The 19265-nt window shown below is 39.9% G+C and overlaps 1 protein-coding gene across 9 annotated transcripts in view; it reads left to right on the top strand.

Moving 5' to 3' along the window:
* The first annotated feature begins 7950 nt into the window (after positions 1-7950).
* Positions 7951-19265, top strand: part of zswim8 (zinc finger, SWIM-type containing 8) — a 32285-nt gene continuing 20970 nt past the window's right edge. For 7 of the 9 annotated variants that reach the window (XM_037783349.1, XM_037783347.1, XM_037783343.1 and 4 more), the window contains exons 1-2: positions 7951-9623; positions 18981-19134. In XM_037783349.1, the coding sequence (XP_037639277.1) occupies positions 9446-9623; positions 18981-19134 (332 nt within the window). In that variant the 5' untranslated portion in view covers positions 7951-9445. The remainder of the gene's footprint in view (positions 9624-18980; positions 19135-19265) is intronic. The other 2 variants (XM_037783342.1, XM_037783341.1) reach the window with 2 other exon arrangements.

The raw sequence follows: 19265 nt of genomic DNA, 5'->3' as shown, positions 1-19265 counted from the left end.
TTGACCCCTCAGCTCTTTAGCATACCAGTGAACGATTCTGTTGACAGAGGCTGTGCATTGACTCATTTAACTAATAGAGTGGAAAATGATGATTAAGTCACAATCAACAACAATTATAATAAAAGCTTTATTTGTAGAACACAATTGTTTGTATTCATGGTCATTATGAAGTACCTAACAGAACACTTGCACCAAACTGTCTGTACTCACAAAGGCGTCCAGTCTTGCGAGACAACATTTCATTTGAATAAATACCACGAGTTGTTTGCAGGCCATTTGAATCCTGTCAAACGTCATCTAAAAGAAAAATACATTCATTTTGATTTACATCTCCTGCATTAAGACAACACAAAAAGCTCACAAATCAAACCAGTTACTCCATTTCAAACTCTGTACAACTGAAATATCCTCGAGCAAGACTCTAGATCACTATCAGTGATGCTTATCAGTGGCCAACCCTACGCTCTGACCTCACTGTGGAAAAATAATGTGGAAAGAAAATTTGCTTGCCTGCGTACAGACTGACACAAAATCCATTGTTTGGTTGACAATATGCAAAAATACCCCACACTCCTGCTGCTGTCTGTTATACATAGATGCCATCAATACACACAGAAGCATTAAGATAAGTTTGCATCAGGTTCCAGTGAATAGCAGTCAGTGAGTTTGGACGTGCTGAAGATCAGAAACAAACACTACTGACAAGGTGGGTGTCAAACGATTGAACGATTTTCTGTTAATATTATTCAATTACTGCTTTTCCATGGATATTATCCAACATTTGTGTCCGTGTTTGTAAAATTATCACTCACTGTTACAATTTTTTGTAATTTGTATGAACTTAAAACTCAACATCCCTTGCCAAAAAAAAAGTTTATTCAAGTCTGCTATTAGTATACTTCTTTTGAACTTAAAACATAAGAGTATGCTTTCAGTTTACTTTTTATGTACTTGTCAGGGATATACTTAAACTATACTATAGAAAAGTCCAAGTATACTTGGCTTAAACTGACAAGTATACAGAAAAGTCCAAGTATACTTGGCTTATGCTTACTTTTTGATAGAGTAGCCTATTCAAGTGTGTGATATGAATTTACTTCAATTCATCAAGAATTTTCTACATTTTTCCATTCTCCGTTCACCGTGGAGGCATGTGAGAAAAACCTTTTTTTTTTTTTACTAATTTTCATCATAAATCATCAAGTCAAATAGTCTCTTTATGTAATACATAAATCATTGGCTAAGTATTATAATTTAAAGAAAACTTACAAGTATACTTGCAGTAAAAACTATTAAACTAATAGTTTACTGAGAGCATACTTTAAAGTGTACTTTCATAAACTAAAACATGGGCTACACGTATATAACTAGTAAACTAACAGTGTACCTATAAGTTCACTTGTAGTATAGTTCACTTTATAGTATAGCATGCTTTACAAAATACAACTTAGATGCAATCTAGTTGTGCACTCAAAGATTACTATTCTTACCCAAGAAGTATTGCAGTAGTACTCTTACAAATATACTACTAGTACATTGATATTAGTATACTTACTACATATAGTATGCTTGGGAAATATACTTGAACTTTACTTAAGTTTACTTCATAATAATAATTTAACTTGAAACTTGAGATATTGAAGATATTTTCTCATAATTTTTACTTGTTATGGCAATTTTTATTTCATTTTTATTTTCTAAACCTTTTTTTGGGGGGTTTTGCAGGATTATGCAACATTTTTATTGAATACATAAACAATTGTCTTTGATAATGTGCCCTCAAGGAACAAAGACATGTATTTTTATAAAGGAGTGGGCACCGACCCTCTCGACCCGAGGCATTTTTTATTTTTGTAAATCCGAGTATTTCATTCTTTTTTATCTTATGAAATTCATGAAACTCTTTCACGCTTTTAACAAGATCATTTTCCTGTTATTATAACATATTTCTTGTTATACCTGCATACCAAATTATCCACTTTTAACAAGAAACTCTTTATGGTATAACAACAATTAATTTTATTTTGTTACAGCACACAACCTTTCCGCTACTACACAAAATTAATGTATCTCATTAAAGAAAGAAAACCTTTCTTGTTATTATTATTTGTATTGATATTGTTATTAATAATATTTTTTGTGTTATTATTATTAAGTCAGTATGTTGTAATAACAAGACACTTCCATATTAACGTAACCTAAATTTTCCATTCAAACTATCTAATTTTAAAGAGAAACTGAGCAAATATTGTTTTGATTTGGTGACAGCAATACGCTGTTGTAGAGAAAAGGGAAGCCTTAAAATAAGATTGATTAGGCACATTTCAGCAGGCTTATTACATCGGCATCCAATAAATAATCTGCAACTTTTAGAAAATAAATCTGCTACTACATAGACTAAATGACTATACAATGAATGGATAAAAATAAATTATTGTAGTTTTGAATCACTTTAATTATCTTTGAAATGAAGGTGAATGTTTTCTGATTGTCTCAGTTAATTTATTTCTGTTCCTTCTTTCTCCTTTTCTCCATAAAAGCAATACCATGCGAACCAATATGTCGGTCAACTCCTCTTCCTCCTCCCCTTTCTACTACTGCTCAGACTCAACAACTGGAGGTTTGATCTACTTAGCCTTCATGGTCACCAAGCTGTTGCTCCTCTTCCCTCTCTACATCCTCGTCTTCTACCTGGGTTACCAACGATGGCGGCGTCAGCACTCCTTTGCAACAACGAGCCACTCTGACATCTTCACCTTCCACATGGCTGCTATGGATCTGATCTTTGCATTTGGGTGCATAGCCTTCATTTGTGGCGCATACACTGGTCTCTCAGAGCTGATTACAGTGGGGTTTTATGTGTTTTCTATGGTTCTATATGGAAAGATGTCCTTTCACATCCTGACCTGTGTGGAACAATACCTGGCTGTTGTTCACCCCGTCATCTACCTGGGGCTGAGACATTCAGGAGGGGTCAAGACACGAAACATCAGCATTTTATTTGTTTGGCTGCTGTGCTTCGGATGGGGTGGTACATCATTGATGTCCATCCCTGATCTTCCCATCATCCCATTTCTCTGCTCATTGGCCTTCTCTTTAATTGTCGTATCTTTCTGCAACCTTTCTGTTCTCTGTGTTCTGATTCGTCCAAGGCCGGGGGAAGTGGGCGGGGACAGGGAGCGGGTTGATCATTCAAAGCAGAGGGCTTTTCACACCATCACGGCCATAATGGGAGTACTGTGGTTTTGGTTGGCAGGTTTCATTGTTTGTTTTGCTCTGGATCACTCACAACTGCTGAGCTACAGTGACGGGTGTTTGTTGGTGACATCTGGAATCTGGTTTAGTCTGCCCAGTAGTTTGGTTTTACCTCTGCTGTTTCTACACAGAGCAGGAAAATTGCCCTGTTGCCATCAAAGCAATGAGTAAAGACAGTTACTGGATAGGATCAGAGGGGAACTCTATTAAGAATAAGTTTCCCTGTCATTGATCTTCAGACAATAAGTTGAAGCCTAGAAGTTTAGATTTGAAATCATAAAAAAAGGAAATAGAGCAGGTTATATATTCTGCATATAGAGTAATCTCACCAGGTTTTATTGTGATTATTGTGGCCCAGAATGGCTGGGTTTGCAGCAGCTTTCCTCAAAAACTGTGATGTGATTTAAACAGGTTATATTTGATTTTCATCAGCATAACACTAATTGGTTTTCTCAATTCATTAACTTGTGCACAAAAATTAGTATTTATTTTCTGTTGAAACGATAATCAATATATTAATTCAACCATAAAGTTTAATGCCTCACAAATTACACTAACATTTTAATTATGTTAACAGGATGTCAAAGATAAAACAGTATTGTCTATATACACACATATCTGTAATATCATATAACCAACCCCATCGTCGGGCGGAAACCTTGGAAACCTGATGTTCCTGAAGTTTCTTCCATTTTGGGGGGGGATTTTCCTTAAGCAATGAGAGGGTTGCACTGTAAAGGACAGAGGGCGTTGTATCCTGTACAGATTGTAAAGCCCCCTGAGGCAAATTTTTGATTTGTGATTTTTGGGCTATACAAATAAAATTGACTTGACTTTACATGTTAACATTGTGATTATAGATAGAAGTGTTTGCTGGGGAGACTATAGCATAGCTAGCTAGCCAGCGTAATGCGATGCACATACTCTCTCAGATGCGTCCGCTTTAATCAATGATGGACAAAACATGCACCTAGACATTTGCTGGTCAAAACCCCTCTGGCTCATTTAAAACATTTGTCCATTACCAGACAACTTTCACTGTATATTTGCACCCAACTAGTAGCAGCCAAAGCTTGCCAGAAGTGTTGACTGTGCAACCAAAGAGTATTGAGAGGACAAGGATAACAGTAACTCATTTGTGTGCACACATTTTTAGCCATTTGAGAGCTCAAACCATTAGTTTGTGTGTGTGTGAATTAAAAAATGTAAAATGTGAATTAAATCATTCAGAGCATCAACTACAGAATTGGACCTACAAAATATTAAATTCAAGAGCACAAATTACAAATTTAGAGGGTACAATTAACTAATATGAGAACACGAATCAACCTATTCAAGATTACAAATTGCAAACTTGTATGAAGAAATTTGACTGATCCTGATAACACGTGCTGAGCTTTTTAGTTATGTTTAAATTAGGGCTGTCAAAGTTAAAGCGATAATAACACATTAACGCAAATAGTGAAGACATCATCATCATATGAAACTAGAAAACCTAAGGAATCCATTGGTTACAACCATGTTATACTAGCTAGCAAGTCGGGAAGAACGTTAAATAACTAAACCAAAAAAATTGGGTGATTCATTTGCGATTAATCGTGATTAAATATTTTAATTGATTGACAGCCCTAGTTTAAATTACAGATCAGTTTCTTACAGTGTCACTTGCCTGCTCTTTCTCTCTTTGTATTTACCATTTTGTCAATACTGCCCATTGTCATGGACTGCCTTTTATTATACAATCAACGATTGACGAACGACTCCCACCCCATGCAGGACACTATCACAGCACTGGAGAGCTCCTTCAGCGACAGGCTGCTCCACCCGCAGTGTGTGAAGGAGCGCTATCGCAGGTCCTTCCTTCCTGCAGCTGTCAGACTCCACAACCAGCACTGCTCCCAGTAGACCACATTCACACCAAAAACTGACAATAACTGCACTATACTGTACACTGACTGTGAAATATCATCACTACTACTACTCAGGTTTAATTCATACTGTGCAATAGTCATTCTCACTGTGCAATATCACTTTTCCACTTCTACAATTGTGTTAATAGTCTGGTAATAGTCAATCCTGTATATATTGTTCCTATTTTTTATATTTCCCCTTGTTTATATTGTTCCTATTTTTATATTTCCTTCTATTTGAATTGTTCATATTTTGTTTCACTTATGTTTTGCTTTTTCACTGTGATGTATCTTGCTTTTTTTAACGAATTCTTGTTTTTTGCACTATCCCCTTTACTGCTGTACACTGCAAATTTCCCCACTGTGGGACTAATAAGGAAATATCTTATTTTATCATCAAAATAAAAGGTTTGGGAGCCATTTGTTGTGGTTTGGTTTTTGAAGATTATGTTTATTGGAATGTATCAGTGTGTTTTCCCAAAGTTTGACCCCAAGTGACTTGAGAAAAGGTTAAAGATCCTGACATTTCTCAACACATGAAGATACGTGTCCCTCAACTGATCATTTATGACGGAAACGTTTTGTCAAGAGTTTATGGTCAGGTTTGAAAATGACGAAGCTGTATTTAATGTTACTGTAATGCCTACAAGTCATCAGTTGAGGTCGACAAAGATCACAGAGTTCTTGTTACCCTTTAATAATGTGCAGTATAACCTCTTTATTGAGGGACAGTCATACCGGACATGCTTTTAACAGCAGGTGGTATTTTGTGCATTGGGTATGCTTCACATTTTTTTTGAGTCTGGTGATTTTGAAGGAGCACTCTCAGCACCATGAGTTGGTTTCAAAGGAAAGTTAGTAGTGTTATCTAGCACCTATTTGATCACACAGACATAAATGACCATGACAGACACATCAAGCTGGTCTGTTGCTGGCCAATTATCAGGCAGAGGTCAAATCTTCAGTTGTGTGCATTTGGGAGTTGCATGGTACCTGTTAAGGTGACCAAAGTGGCGAGGGCCGGAGACTCTGGACATTTAAGCGATGGATGTGAGGCAACCAGCATCAGGGAGAGAGAGACAGGAAATTCCACCAACAAAGACTTTATTTCAGATGCGTTTCCCCTTTAACCTCAGCAAGTGGTTTATTTTCTACATGTATATACACATATTCTATACTTTAATTTAAAGCTTAAATTCTGTTCTTTCAAACAAGACCAGGCTTTCCATGTTAGCACAATCTGTATGGTTAATATTAACATTTTAGTGTAATCGTTCCATTAATATACCAGTTTATATTCCTTTATAGGCCGTTTTAAACCAGCATGACCTTTGACCCCTGGTCCTCCAAATTGCATAAACATGTGTCTAATTTACCCCACAGGCCGTTTATTAAAGTGGAAATTAAACGAAAAAAGTGGAAATTTTAAGGAAATTAAACGTTCAAACAAGTATTTAATGCTTCTTAGATTTTGCCTTTCTTATGGACTTTTATCCTTTTACCATCACAGATCCTTTTCTCCCTTATTAGACTGATCCTTCTATTGTTCTTATTCAGTCTGTTCATTTATTAGTCAGTCTAATTTACATCAGTAATCGCTTTAGGTCCTGTTTTATATTTTTAGCTTACATATATTGTTGTTGTGTGTCTCTGTGTTTTATCTATGTTTTTTTTGTTTTTATGTACCAGCTGCTCCAAACCAATTGCCGCTAGAGGGATTAATAAAGTTGTCTGAATTGAATTGAATTGAAGTTAAGCTGGTTTACTAAAGGGAGTTCCACTCTAATGAACAATTGTATAACAAACATGACAAATGTCAGCATTTAGGAGAATAAAGAAGATCCGTTTCATCTTTTTGTGACAAGAGCGTCGCTATGTTGCAGTACTCTAGCCTGTGACCTTACTCGGTTGGTTTGTTTTCTTCTGTCCTGTGTCTCCTCAGTCTTCATCTTTCAAGGTCTCTACCGTTGTATCTGTGTAACTCAGCCGAGCCAACCAACCGAGTGACGTCACAGGCTAGAGTACTGCAACATGGTGGCGCTTTTGTCACGAAAGCTGCAGGAAAGATGACACAGATCTTCTTTTTTCTCTTAAATGCTTACATTTGCGTTACGTTACGTTTGTTTTAAAATGGTTTTATAGAGTGGAAATCCATTGAGTAAACCAGCTTTACTTCATTTCCACTTCAAGTCATTTTTGGCATAGGCCTATAATGTGTTATTTCTACCTTTTTTGGTCACCGGGAATTTTGTGGGATTATCACCGTGTGTGATGAATAAAATCTTGGGAATCTACCGAAAAATTGAAAAAATTATAAAGAGAATCGCCCGTTGGACCGATATGGCTAAATAAGGTGTCGGTGTACTCAGGGGAGGCTAGCAAAGCATGTGGCCGTGTTTTTTTTTTACAGGATTTATGCTCAGAAACCTTTTTTTTTTTTGTTGGACCCACTTTGGTCAGTAGCTACTGGGCCATGTTGGTTCTCCTAAGGGCAAAGTGTGATTTGGGCAACCTCGTCTTGGCCCTAATCAGCCATAACTAACCTCCCAACCTCCAAAAATGCACCATTTGGTGAATCGGCCTTAAGGCCACTTCTGGTTTAAATGCATCACTATTGGTGAATATTTAGGGTTGACCCAAAAATGTGAATCCCATACAAAACTGTTAATGCTCAAAACATTGAGCTCGTCGATTTATGCCAAGATATGAAGTAAAATCCAGGATAAAAGCTGGTTATAAGCTGTTGAACTTGTACCCAGAGCTGTCAGCAGGAAGCAGTGATCAGCTGTTGGAGGAGGAGGAGCTGCTGAGAGAGGTGAGCCATCTTCCCCCGGCGGACTGATGCATCCTCACACAGCCAGCCTGGACGACAGGGACATACGGACAATCATCTGGGGGATCCCAGTGTCATTTGGAGGCTAGAGGCGGATATAACACACCAGGACAACCAGGACAGCCGGTGTCAGTCTGGAAGGAAGACATGTGAAGGACTCACCAGAGCTGACTGAAGGACTATAACGTTACCGGTCGTTACCGCTGAGAGGCTGAGAGGCTGAGAGGCTGAGAGGCTGAGAGGAGGCTCTCATACTCATACAAAGAGAGCAAAACACTGAGCTAGCAGCAGGGATTAACATCCAGACGTGATCCGTGTGTAACCTAGGGACATGTCCAGAAGATATGCAACATAAAGCAGTATGTAGTCCGAACAATAGGAAAGCTCTTCATAGCATCAGCAGTGCATGTAAACAAACTAGCTACTGAAGCTAGCTGAAGTTAGCCGACTGGTGGCTAGCTCTCTCATGCTAACACATAGCTTTAGCTAACAGCAGGTAGTTGTACCGGAGCTAACCCGACCTGAACTAACCCGTCGTCTGGTTCAAAACACTCAGTTCAACCTCATTATTGTAGTCCAGTCTGCAGCGGCTGACAGCTGGTTGTGTGATCTCAGTTTATTAGCATAGCTTCATAAGTAGCCTCTGAGCTAACGTGTCGCTAGCTGGTGTTTGCGTTAGCAGCAGAATAACATGAAACTAGAGCACTAGATGAGGGACAAAAGAGACATTTGGCTCTACTGACGCTACGTGTGTTGGTGACATCGACCCGGTTAGATTAGTTTGCTGTGAAATAGACTGAACACTTGAACGGCTAGAGGTGCAGTTGATTGGCCGAAGAGAGGAGGACGAAAACAACTTCATGACCTCTTAGAGATCTAATCTCACCGCTACTCCCAGCCCGGTGCCGGCATACCGTTAACCGGTGGACAGACTCTTCCGTGTGTTTGACAGTAAGAAGACTTAGCCGGTGAGTTTGTCTGGTTTGTCCTCTGATCAGTAGTTGAGTCAGATAGCCGACAGGACTTCTGTTCAGAGCTGTAACAACTCCTCCAGCAGCATGGAGAGCATCTTTACATCCATCCGTTAGTTAGGTTTGACTCTCTCTATAAACCCACCTCTAAAACACAGAAGAAGTTACACACATCTACTCTTTAGTATCAGTTTAGCTGTGTGTGTGATCTGTTACAGTTTGAAGGAGCCCACCGTGTTGTCAGAGTGTATTATGGAGCTGTGTGAGAGGGCCCAGCGGTAGTTAAGCCTCTCAGCTGTGTTTTGGTTGCTAGTCTCCCCTCCCCCAGTCAGCCAGTCTTCAGACTCTTGATTCTGTTGTTGGACACTGTCCGCCGGGTTTCCCCTTCATTTTCTTTTTCTGATTGAAGAAAAGGCCTCAAGTGGCCTCACGTCTCAGTCCCCTGGACTCCGGAGAGTTCATAAGAAGTGGATGTGATGGAACTGATGTTCGCCGAGTGGGAGGATGGGGAGAGGTTCTCCTTCGAAGACTCGGACCGGTTCGAGGAAGACTCTCTGTGCTCCTTCATCTCAGAGGCCGAGAGCCTCTGTCAGAACTGGAGGGGATGGAGGAAGCAGTCCGCAGGACCCAACTCACCCACTGTCAAGATTAAAGGTTGGATCACATACTTTTACATTTGCATTTAGAAAATATTCAGTGAATTTCCACAATAAGTGTTAAAGGCTTTACTGAAGTTAATCACAATGAACAGTAATATTACCTTTTGCTGGAACACATGGGATATGTCATTATAAAATAGTTATTCTATATTATTATAATGTACAAATGAATTGGAGTGAATAGAGAATCGTAGTGGTTAGTGTGGTAAACACTGTGCCTTTAGCTGATATTATTGCAGCTCAGTTAAAAAAAAAAAAAAAAAGAAGTCCAACACTCCATCTGCCCCACTTGGCTTTGTCCATTTATCACTATGCATATGTTTCAGAGCAGGACTGACATATTGGTATCTGAACTTTTCCAGACTTAATCAAAAGCATAGTGGCTATTTTTCCTCGAACTACTACTCCAGTCACATTCTCAAAGCCTTTTGGAAGAGCGCTGCTTTGTAATCATTATATGGCTCGTAGTGTTAGGGAAAGTATCCTGGGAATGTGGAACCCACTGGCTACAGGTAGATGTGTTTCCTGACCAGTTAGAATCAGTCAGTGTGTGTGTGTGTGTGTGCGCTGACAGCAACGTTATGCTCCTCCCTGAGGTTATTCTCCAGAGACTCCTCCATGTTCTTGTTTACTATACCCATCAACAGGCAGAAAGCCATGTGCTACGAAAGTGATTGACAGTAGCTGCCTTCTCAGTGTGGCCGTTCACTTCTTACGGTCTGAGCTCCGGTGTGTAATATTTAGGTAAATATGTGAACAATTCCGTTCACGATGCAAGCCGGTTGTCTACGCAAACGCATGGTTGAAAAGCAAGTATATATATATATATATATATCCCCGGCCTTAACTATCAGAATTAGAGCTCAGTGAGAATACAAATGCCCCATGGAAATGTCAGAAAAACTGATTTACTCTGAATTTATTTATTATGTACAATATCATCATTGAGCATGCTCATAAATGCTAGCACTCACAGACTGCGGTGGATAGCAAATACATTTACTTAAGTACCGTATAAGTCTGCAAGTATAGTTTTGAGGTACTTGTACTTGGGGGTGGAACGGTTCACAAAATTCACATTTTAGTATGTATCTCAGTTTTTGGGGTCACAGTTCGGTACGTTTTCGGTACAATGGGGAAAACAAAAAAAATAACTTAGTTTCATGTATTTTGAGAATGTTTACATTCTGCAGTGGCTCATTGGCCATGATTCTTAATACATAATAATACTTTGAAAGCCAGGGTTGGAAATTAACTTTATTCATATGAATTGAATTACTGCTGATACGGCGTGATGTCCGTGGCTGACTATCCCCAGGTGATCTACCGCAGCCATGTGTGATTTGAGACAACACTACCCTGTCGAAATTCACGCAATGCACAAGTTAGTACATAGTGTGCACACTGTACTACATGGAAGTGTACTAACGGAAGTTGAGACACAACTTTGGTCTCAACCAGAGAGTCCCAAACGGTGTTCAGTGTCTGCCAATAACTTAATGCACAGCAGACTATAGGACAGATAGATTTTATTCTTGAAATATTTTGACTTTTTTCTCGTAATGTTACAACTTTCTTTTCCTAAAAATTTTACAACTTTATTCTTGACTTCTCTGAGTGTGTGGGACATCTTTTGAATGTGCAGAAACATGAACAAAAATCTTGCTGAAACACGTTAAAGGTGCAATTAGGGGTGTCACGATTTTGATTCTGAATCGGAAATCGATCGAAACTGGCTCCCGATGTCAACCATCAAAATCAAAAGCAGGATCCGCCCCCCACTAGTTGTGTGCGTGCTATAGAAAATATATCTGTACTCAAGAAATGTAACAGCCATCTCACTCATGGTTTGAACTATAAACCAGCACAAAAATCACAATTACCAACATAAGCCACTATGATCTGAACAAACACATTACATTACAAACACTAACAAAAGTTACATTTGCATTTTGGAACATAAAACAGCGAACTTAAACTACTCAGTCCAGCACTTGGGACTAGGTAGGCATGATGGGAAATGTAGGCCGTCTCCGTCGCTAGGATAGTCTAACAATGGCAAATAAAATCGAAAGTAAAATAGAATTGTGGATTTGGAGAATCGTGTCACCCCTAGGTGCAATTGATAAAATTGATACCATTCAGCGACTAGATGTCGCATTCTCCCTCCCCCATTCCATTTCATTCACTTCACAACAAGTATTTGCCAGTTCGTTGTACAACCTGCATATTTTGAGTCAGACGGACGGTCATGTCAAGTGATTTCGTGGTAGAGTAATTAAATCATTTTGCAACATGTAGCTATAGGATTACATTAGGTCCGCTCCCCTCCCCCACTGCTGTAGTATCAGCCGGGAGATCAGCTGTTCTGGCAGCGGAACATTGTACTACACACTACATGTCAGCATTCACACACACATTCATACACTGATGGCAGAGGCTGCTATACAAGGTGCCAACCTGCCCATCAGGATCTAATCTAAAAGCACACACAGGTGGTACAGCCTTAGGGGGCAATTTGGGGTTCAGTATCTTGCCCAAGGACACTTCGACATGTGACTGGACCGCTGGGACTGCTCGCAAGTTCTGAATTTGTCTAGAAACTAAGTCAGGCGTCATCTCAGTTCTAAACCTTCTGAATTTAAGTACTGCTATCGACATGGTTGACTGTACATAACTACCGAGTGGAAAACTGGGTTCAGGACTCTCAGACACAATCCTCAGTGGATCAAGTCCTATCTCCAGGACAGAAGCTATTATGTCTCACTTGGCAGCTCTGCATCCAAGTGAACAAACACAATGAATGCCTTCCAGGAGAGACAGATAGACAGAGACAGAGAGATGTTGTGTCTCCCCCTCTCTATGACGGCCGGCTTTTGTACGGACGTTTGGAACAACTTAAAACACTTTTGATTTCCTACATGGTCGGACAACGTGTCTTACGAACTACTTCTGATCGATCATAAACCGACCCTTATAGGTACCCGTAGCACTACACCTATTTTCAGTAATGAATGTAGCCAGCTATGGTTAAAAAGCCAAGTAATGAAACCGTGAGTGTGGTCTTCCAGGAGACTCCTGTGGCCTGCTAGGTGAGTCTGATAGGTGGAAGGATTTTACTGTAGCTACTGTTACACATACACACTCAGTTGATGTACTCTTCCAAGAGCTTGAGGACAAACCTTACAGAGCTGCAAGCAAAACTAATGGCTTGTCTTTCACCATAACATGCATCCCTCAACACACTACTAAACAATATTTGTGTGAATGTCTATGTATTCTTGTTAGAGTGTTTTTCCTGCATAGAGATTTACATGACGGCCGCCTCCGTCAAATTTCATCCCGCCTCCAGCTTTCGATAAAACTCCCGACGGGTGTATAGAAAACACTCTTTTCTATAAAATGCGTTGCACTCGGTGGATTTCTGTCATTTGTAACAACAATGGCATTATAGGCTACGATTCAACATCGTGGATGTGACCTTAATCTCTTTGTTTGAATTCTTTTGGGGATCTTTACAGACCTATCTGCCCACGTTTGATTTTTTCAACACTTAGCTGGGTGCACAAGTCAAATGTTTGGACCACTTCACCAAAGCTAGCTGTCCTCTTTATACATCCATGTAGCTGTCTGACTAGTGTCCGTGTTCACCCTGTGCATGACGTAAATCATACTCTCTTGGGGGCACACTTATGAGAGAGACAACTGATTGGCTACAAATAATTCCCTGTTGAAAAAAATGCATTTGTGGATCAGGCGACGTCAGGGGAGTCTCAAAAAACCCACACACAAATGCAGTTCACACATGATAAGCAGTTTGTAAATGCAGGTTCAACAGTTTGTACATAAATATTACAACATCTAAATATGTTTTTGATGAAAATTGCAAATACTTTTAAATACATATATTGGTGGATTTCTATTGCATTTATTTAAAACAAGAAATATTTGTGTTTGCATCAGACATATATTTGTAAACCTTATTTTTTTATATGTGGATTTTGTTTTTACATTAATGTACAACGATAACTATTTTTGTATGCATTGAAAAATACTTTTGTGGAGAGAGTCATTTATATATAAATCACCCTTCGGTGTGCATTGATTGAGACTGATCTGACTCCATATCAAGCAGCTTAACCATGTCATGTGATATGCTACTTCAGTACACTTTAGGAACAAATATTACCGGGACCACTACAGGAAATTGCAGATGAACATTTAATATCGAGGGATTCACATTATAAACTCTACCACTGGCTATCCCTGTACCAATTTGGTCACAATTTAGCACATTGACCATATGGGGCCCAGGATGGTACACATGCACATGAACTTTTGTTTTGTGTTTTTCACAGTTAAATTACACAAGTGTTTTCCTGTGTTATTTGTAGCCTATAGTAGGGTATCATTAACGTTTTAGGAGCAGGGTCCGAGTCAGGATTAGGGATCGACCAATTATCGGCCTGGCCGATTATCGGATCCGATATTCAGCATTTTTACAATTATAGGCATCGTTATTTTTTTTTAACCAATAAAATGTATTAATTTAAAAATGCACTACTTTGGCTCTGATGCAGCCTCCTCTCGGTTGTCAGCGCTCTCCACTGTGTAGTCTGACTCAATGTCCCGCCCACAGCACTATCTGATTGAGTACACGTCATAAGCGGTAGCCTATCAACACTGAGCGCTACTGTGCCACAAACACCTCAAAGGGGTCCCTTGACCTCTGACCTCAAGATATGTGAATGTAAATGGGTTCTATGGGTACCCACGAGTCTCCCCTTTACAGACATGCCCAATTTATGATAATCACATGCAGTTTGGGGCAAGTCATAGTCAAGTCAGCACACTGACACACTGACAGCTGTTGTTGCCTGTTGGGCTGCAGTTCACCATGTTATGATTTAAGCATATTTTTTATGCTAAATGCAGTACCTGTGAGGGTTTCTGGACAATATCTCTCATTGTTTCTTGTCGTTAATTTATTTCCAGTAATAAATATATTCATGCATTTGCATAAAGCAGCATATTTTACCACTCCCATGTTGATAAGAGTATTAAATAGTTGACAAATCTCCCTTTTAAGGTACGTTTTGAACAGATAAAAAATGCGTGATTATTTTGCGAATTATCGCGATTAAGTATTTTAATCGATTGACAGCCCTAATTACTATACTTATTTTTCTATTAACTGCTCTTTTTCACACATGCAATGATTCCCTTTGGTGCAACAGCTCAAGAATGAAAGAGTAAACTACTAAATGTTTAGGATTGAATGAGTCACTATTTGAGACTTTTGAAATCAGTGGTAGTATTGTAAAACTGCAGCCTGAACGATCTCCATCACCAGATACCTTAATTCAATTCCTGCAAAATCATCCATTTAAAATGCAAGTGTGTTTTCAACATTTGCATGTTGTGTGCCTTTACAGTATTCGTATATAGTAAGCAACTGGGACAGTCTGACTGTCTAACAATAAAACCTGAAGAGAGAGGGGTGGCTGGGTAGTAACAGAGTCCATGTTGCCAGCCTATGATAAGCTGTTGCAGGTGAATGACAGCAAGCTGTCCACCAATCAGCTACAAGCACAGAGGGAAGCCACTAATACAGCTTTCCTTTGTAGCTGGCTGGTGAAGAGCTGAGGACTCATTCACTCTTTTCCCTGGATCACTAGTTGTCTCGCCGCCTTCCTCATTCCTTCCCTGCCCTTGTATCTGCACGGGGTGCACTCCAGTAGTACGCCGACGTACACCTGTGTTGCACCACTCGGCTTATGCAAAAAAACAAGAGGTTAAGTATTGGTATCGCTCTACAAAGCCACCCCCCAGTTGATGATAAATTATTGATTGGTCTATCTTTATTTTGGTCTGCAAGTTAAAATAAATGAATGAATATCTGCTTCTGTTGTGGAGCTACCACAAACAGTTACTGCCACAAGTAGCTCATTGGATTGGTGTGGCAGTTCTGTCTTTTTTCCCCTCCTCTCACCGGTAAAGGTTTCCTCCTGCATTTCAAACACACACCACTCAGGCTGCTTTTCATGGGAGCATGCTGGGAGGAAATGGAGTGAACCCATTCTTTTCAAGGGAAAAGCTGGGTTAGAAAACATGCTTCCTTGACTAATTTCTGATATTGTTTTAAGTAAATACAGAACTTTAGTATCTCAGACATCCTCTGCAGGGCTCCAGAGTGCCACCATTTTGGTCTCATATGCGACGCCAGTTCATTTCACAAGTTGGGATGGTAAAAAATGAGTTTGTGTGTGAGAGAGACACTGTACAGTTAATAACACGAGACAACTTTACCGCTAATTTCTTCTCCGCTTCGATCGATCTCTCTCCCTCTGTCACTCGATCAAACACTCGCTACACGCACACACACACACATATTACATTTCGCTACTCTTATATCGACGTAATATATAAACATGTGGATACCTGACGATACCGTAGGCAGACCATTTGGGATGCAGTAAACTCACAATGGACATGTCCAGGGGACCCGCCCTGTTGTTTCTCTGATAACGCTTCATTGTTTAAAAACAACAAAATCAGTGCTAAAAAAGGACGAGAGCAAGTTAGCTGGAGGTGCCAATGATTTATATCATGATGTGTTCAGGTCAGGTTAAAAATTAGTATTGGGTGAAGGTCGATTACAACACGTTCTCATGATGTGTTCAAATGTATTCTTGTAAAATGTAGTTTTTGGCGAGAGTTGAATAAATAGTTGAAGTTTTCACAGCAAAATAAAATAGAGAGTGAATTGTTGTACGAATTCTCAGATGTACATCGCTTTGGACAAAGCGTCTGCTAAATGAAATTGTAAAATTGTATGGAATTATGACCTGTTTGACTTCCTAACAAAAACCAGTGTGCAAATGGCAGTAAAGAAGTGTGGTGTCTAATTGGTATCGAGAATCATAGAATTTCACTAGTGTTGGTATCGACTACTACATTTCTGGTATGGACACATCCCTATTTCCGTCATGAGACAAAGTTAGTGGAGCCTGTTTTCTTGAAGCAAGCACCTGGTTTTAAACTTAGGTAGGAGTAAATCAGCCACAGTGTGACAAAAAACACATACAACATATGAGTGATGCTAGTCTGCTTGTCTTGATGGGTTCCCCATGCTTTATAACCATGAGACCCTGAGCATTTTACACCAAAGGGTGGCATTATATGGAATGAGTGCTTTCCTCCATATAAGGTCAACAGCAGCCCAAGTAGTGGCTTGGAAGTGAGGTCTGTAATCTGAGACTCATCACTTTTTCTTCTCTCCGTGGCGGACCACTGTGCTCTCAGTAAGACTCCCGTTGCTGTGGTTATGCTGCCTGTTTCATTCTAGTTTGTTGCAGGTACCGCTCCAGGTCACCTCCAGCTTTTCAAGGTGTTGGATTGGTGTAGAAATTTCAAACTTTGCCATTTCAATGTTTCCACTAACATTCCACCCGACATCTTTTTGTCCCGAGGCTGGTGCAAGAGGAAAGAGTATGAGGGTCATTATATCAAATGGGTATCAATCTGAAACAATCCTGTGGGAAAACCTACCTGACGAAGTGCATATGCACAAATAGATTTTTTAAAAAGAAACCAGATTCAAAATCCAAAGACAGTCAGACCCCGATCCAAATAGGCCAGAAAATAATCAGACTTGATCTAAAATACAGTGGATCTGAACAGACCCATACACACTGTAGGTGGACTACTTGATTACTATCAGCAAATTATTTCAACGGCATTTGTATAGGAATGATTCTGTCCCAAGCTTTTTGATCACTATAAGCAATTGATCTCTGTATTATTGCTCTACTGTTTGTATTGAAAACAAGAACAGAAGCAGCAGGTTAAACCACTGTTCATTTAACTTTGAATAGAAGTTGGTTTATTTTATTTTTTGTTGAATATTGCACTGCATGGTATCTTGAGAACTGAATCGGCAGGTCCTGCAGTTGCACTTTTTATTATTTTCAAATAAAAGGTGTATGTATTTACCATTAATCGTTGTGTTGACTTGTTTATATCCATAATTAATTTATCCCTGATTCCCTTACAAGAAAAACTTTGATTAATCCTAACCTGCTCTATCCAGTATCAGATATTTATTTCAGTCCCACTGACTGATTTTTTGGCAAAAGAAGTTACTGTATCGATTTCAAATCATTGAATCGTATCGTAACGTATCGCTCTAGATGAGCCAAATATCGTCCTTGAATCGTATCGGAACCATTGAAATCGTATCGTATCGTTGTAAAAACGTATCGTTACACCCCTACTGTCAGCATGATGTTCCACCAATTACAATCAGCTATGGTGGAAAAGAGCCGTACACGTGTTTCCTGCACTTTGCACTCCCCACTCTCTATCTGCATCAAAAAACATTTTCTCCTGTGGTGATGATGATGATGATGATGATGCACCACGTGATCATATAGGGCTTTTCCATTGGTACCTTTGGCCGCGCCAAGTCAAACCGTGCCGTGATGATTTGCGTTTCCGTTACCAGTTTTAGTCTGGCTCCGCCCAACTCGCCGCGCCCGAGATGGGCCATCTCCGGAGTCGGGCCAACGTGTGCCCGACCCGCTTCCAAGCGGGTTGTGGCAGCCAACCCGTGACGACCCCCCTTTCTCCCACTCACACAAGCGTATGTTGTCTGTGCAGAGAGAAAGACGCTGTTTGTTCAGCTCTCAGAACTTTTGTAGCTTTGAACTGAATCTCTGTGGGTTGAAGTTCAGTTTCTCTACTGGTCCCAGTTTGTACTTTCAGATATCTGCTTTATTTTATGGTTTCACTTTCAACTGTAGGGGTCACTGAATTAGCGTAGCTTTGTTAGCATCTATTCTTCAATAAAAACAAGTCTACTAATACTGCAGGGAGGATGAGTACAAGCAGCAAAAATAACAGGCGACTTTTATTGTGAAGAATGTAGGAAATGAACCCTACATACAATACAAGGGGACCTCGCCAAAGCCAGTTAGTCTAATATGGACCCGACCCAGGTTGGACCCCTGAAAACCTCCAGTTCCTCTTGAAGAGCATTAATGGCAAGCGGACTTTCAGAGGGAGAAATCTCAGATGTACAGTTGATATTTTGGCCTGTGGATGGCACATGTATGATGTATCCAAAATGGAAAGAGTTCATCCTCTGAAATTCTAAATGTTGTTGTATGTTAATAGTGGTTATACCCAACCTGTTTCAGACTGAAACTGTTAAGTTACTCTTTAATACTTCTTGTCAAGTAGTTGAGGTTTGTTTCATTCAACCTACAGCTTTCAATGATGTGATACTGGAGTGAAGGGACATAATGCACACACTATCTGATGTCTTTCTTGTCATCGTCCTCTTCCTCAGATGGTCAGGTGATTCCACTGGTGGAGTTGTCAGCGAAGCAGGTAGCGTTCCACATCCCGTTCGAGGTGGTGGAAAAGGTCTACCCCCCTGTCCCAGAACAGCTCCAGCTGCGCATTGCCTACTGGAGCTTCCCCGAGAATGAAGAAGACATCAGGTGAGAACATGATAACCAGGGTTGTGGGTGTGCTGATTGACAACTATTGACTGTTGAAGAGCCAAGTACAATTGTCTGATGCCCTGCCAGCTGTGAGATGTTTTTTTCCCCATTTACTAAGAGAAGAGAGC

Source organism: Sebastes umbrosus, chromosome 10, assembly GCF_015220745.1.
Source record: "Sebastes umbrosus isolate fSebUmb1 chromosome 10, fSebUmb1.pri, whole genome shotgun sequence".
Classification (NCBI taxonomy): Eukaryota; Metazoa; Chordata; class Actinopteri; order Perciformes; family Sebastidae; genus Sebastes; species Sebastes umbrosus.
The sequence above is the reverse complement of the archived record's forward strand: the minus strand, read 5'-3'. Positions and strand labels throughout refer to the sequence as shown.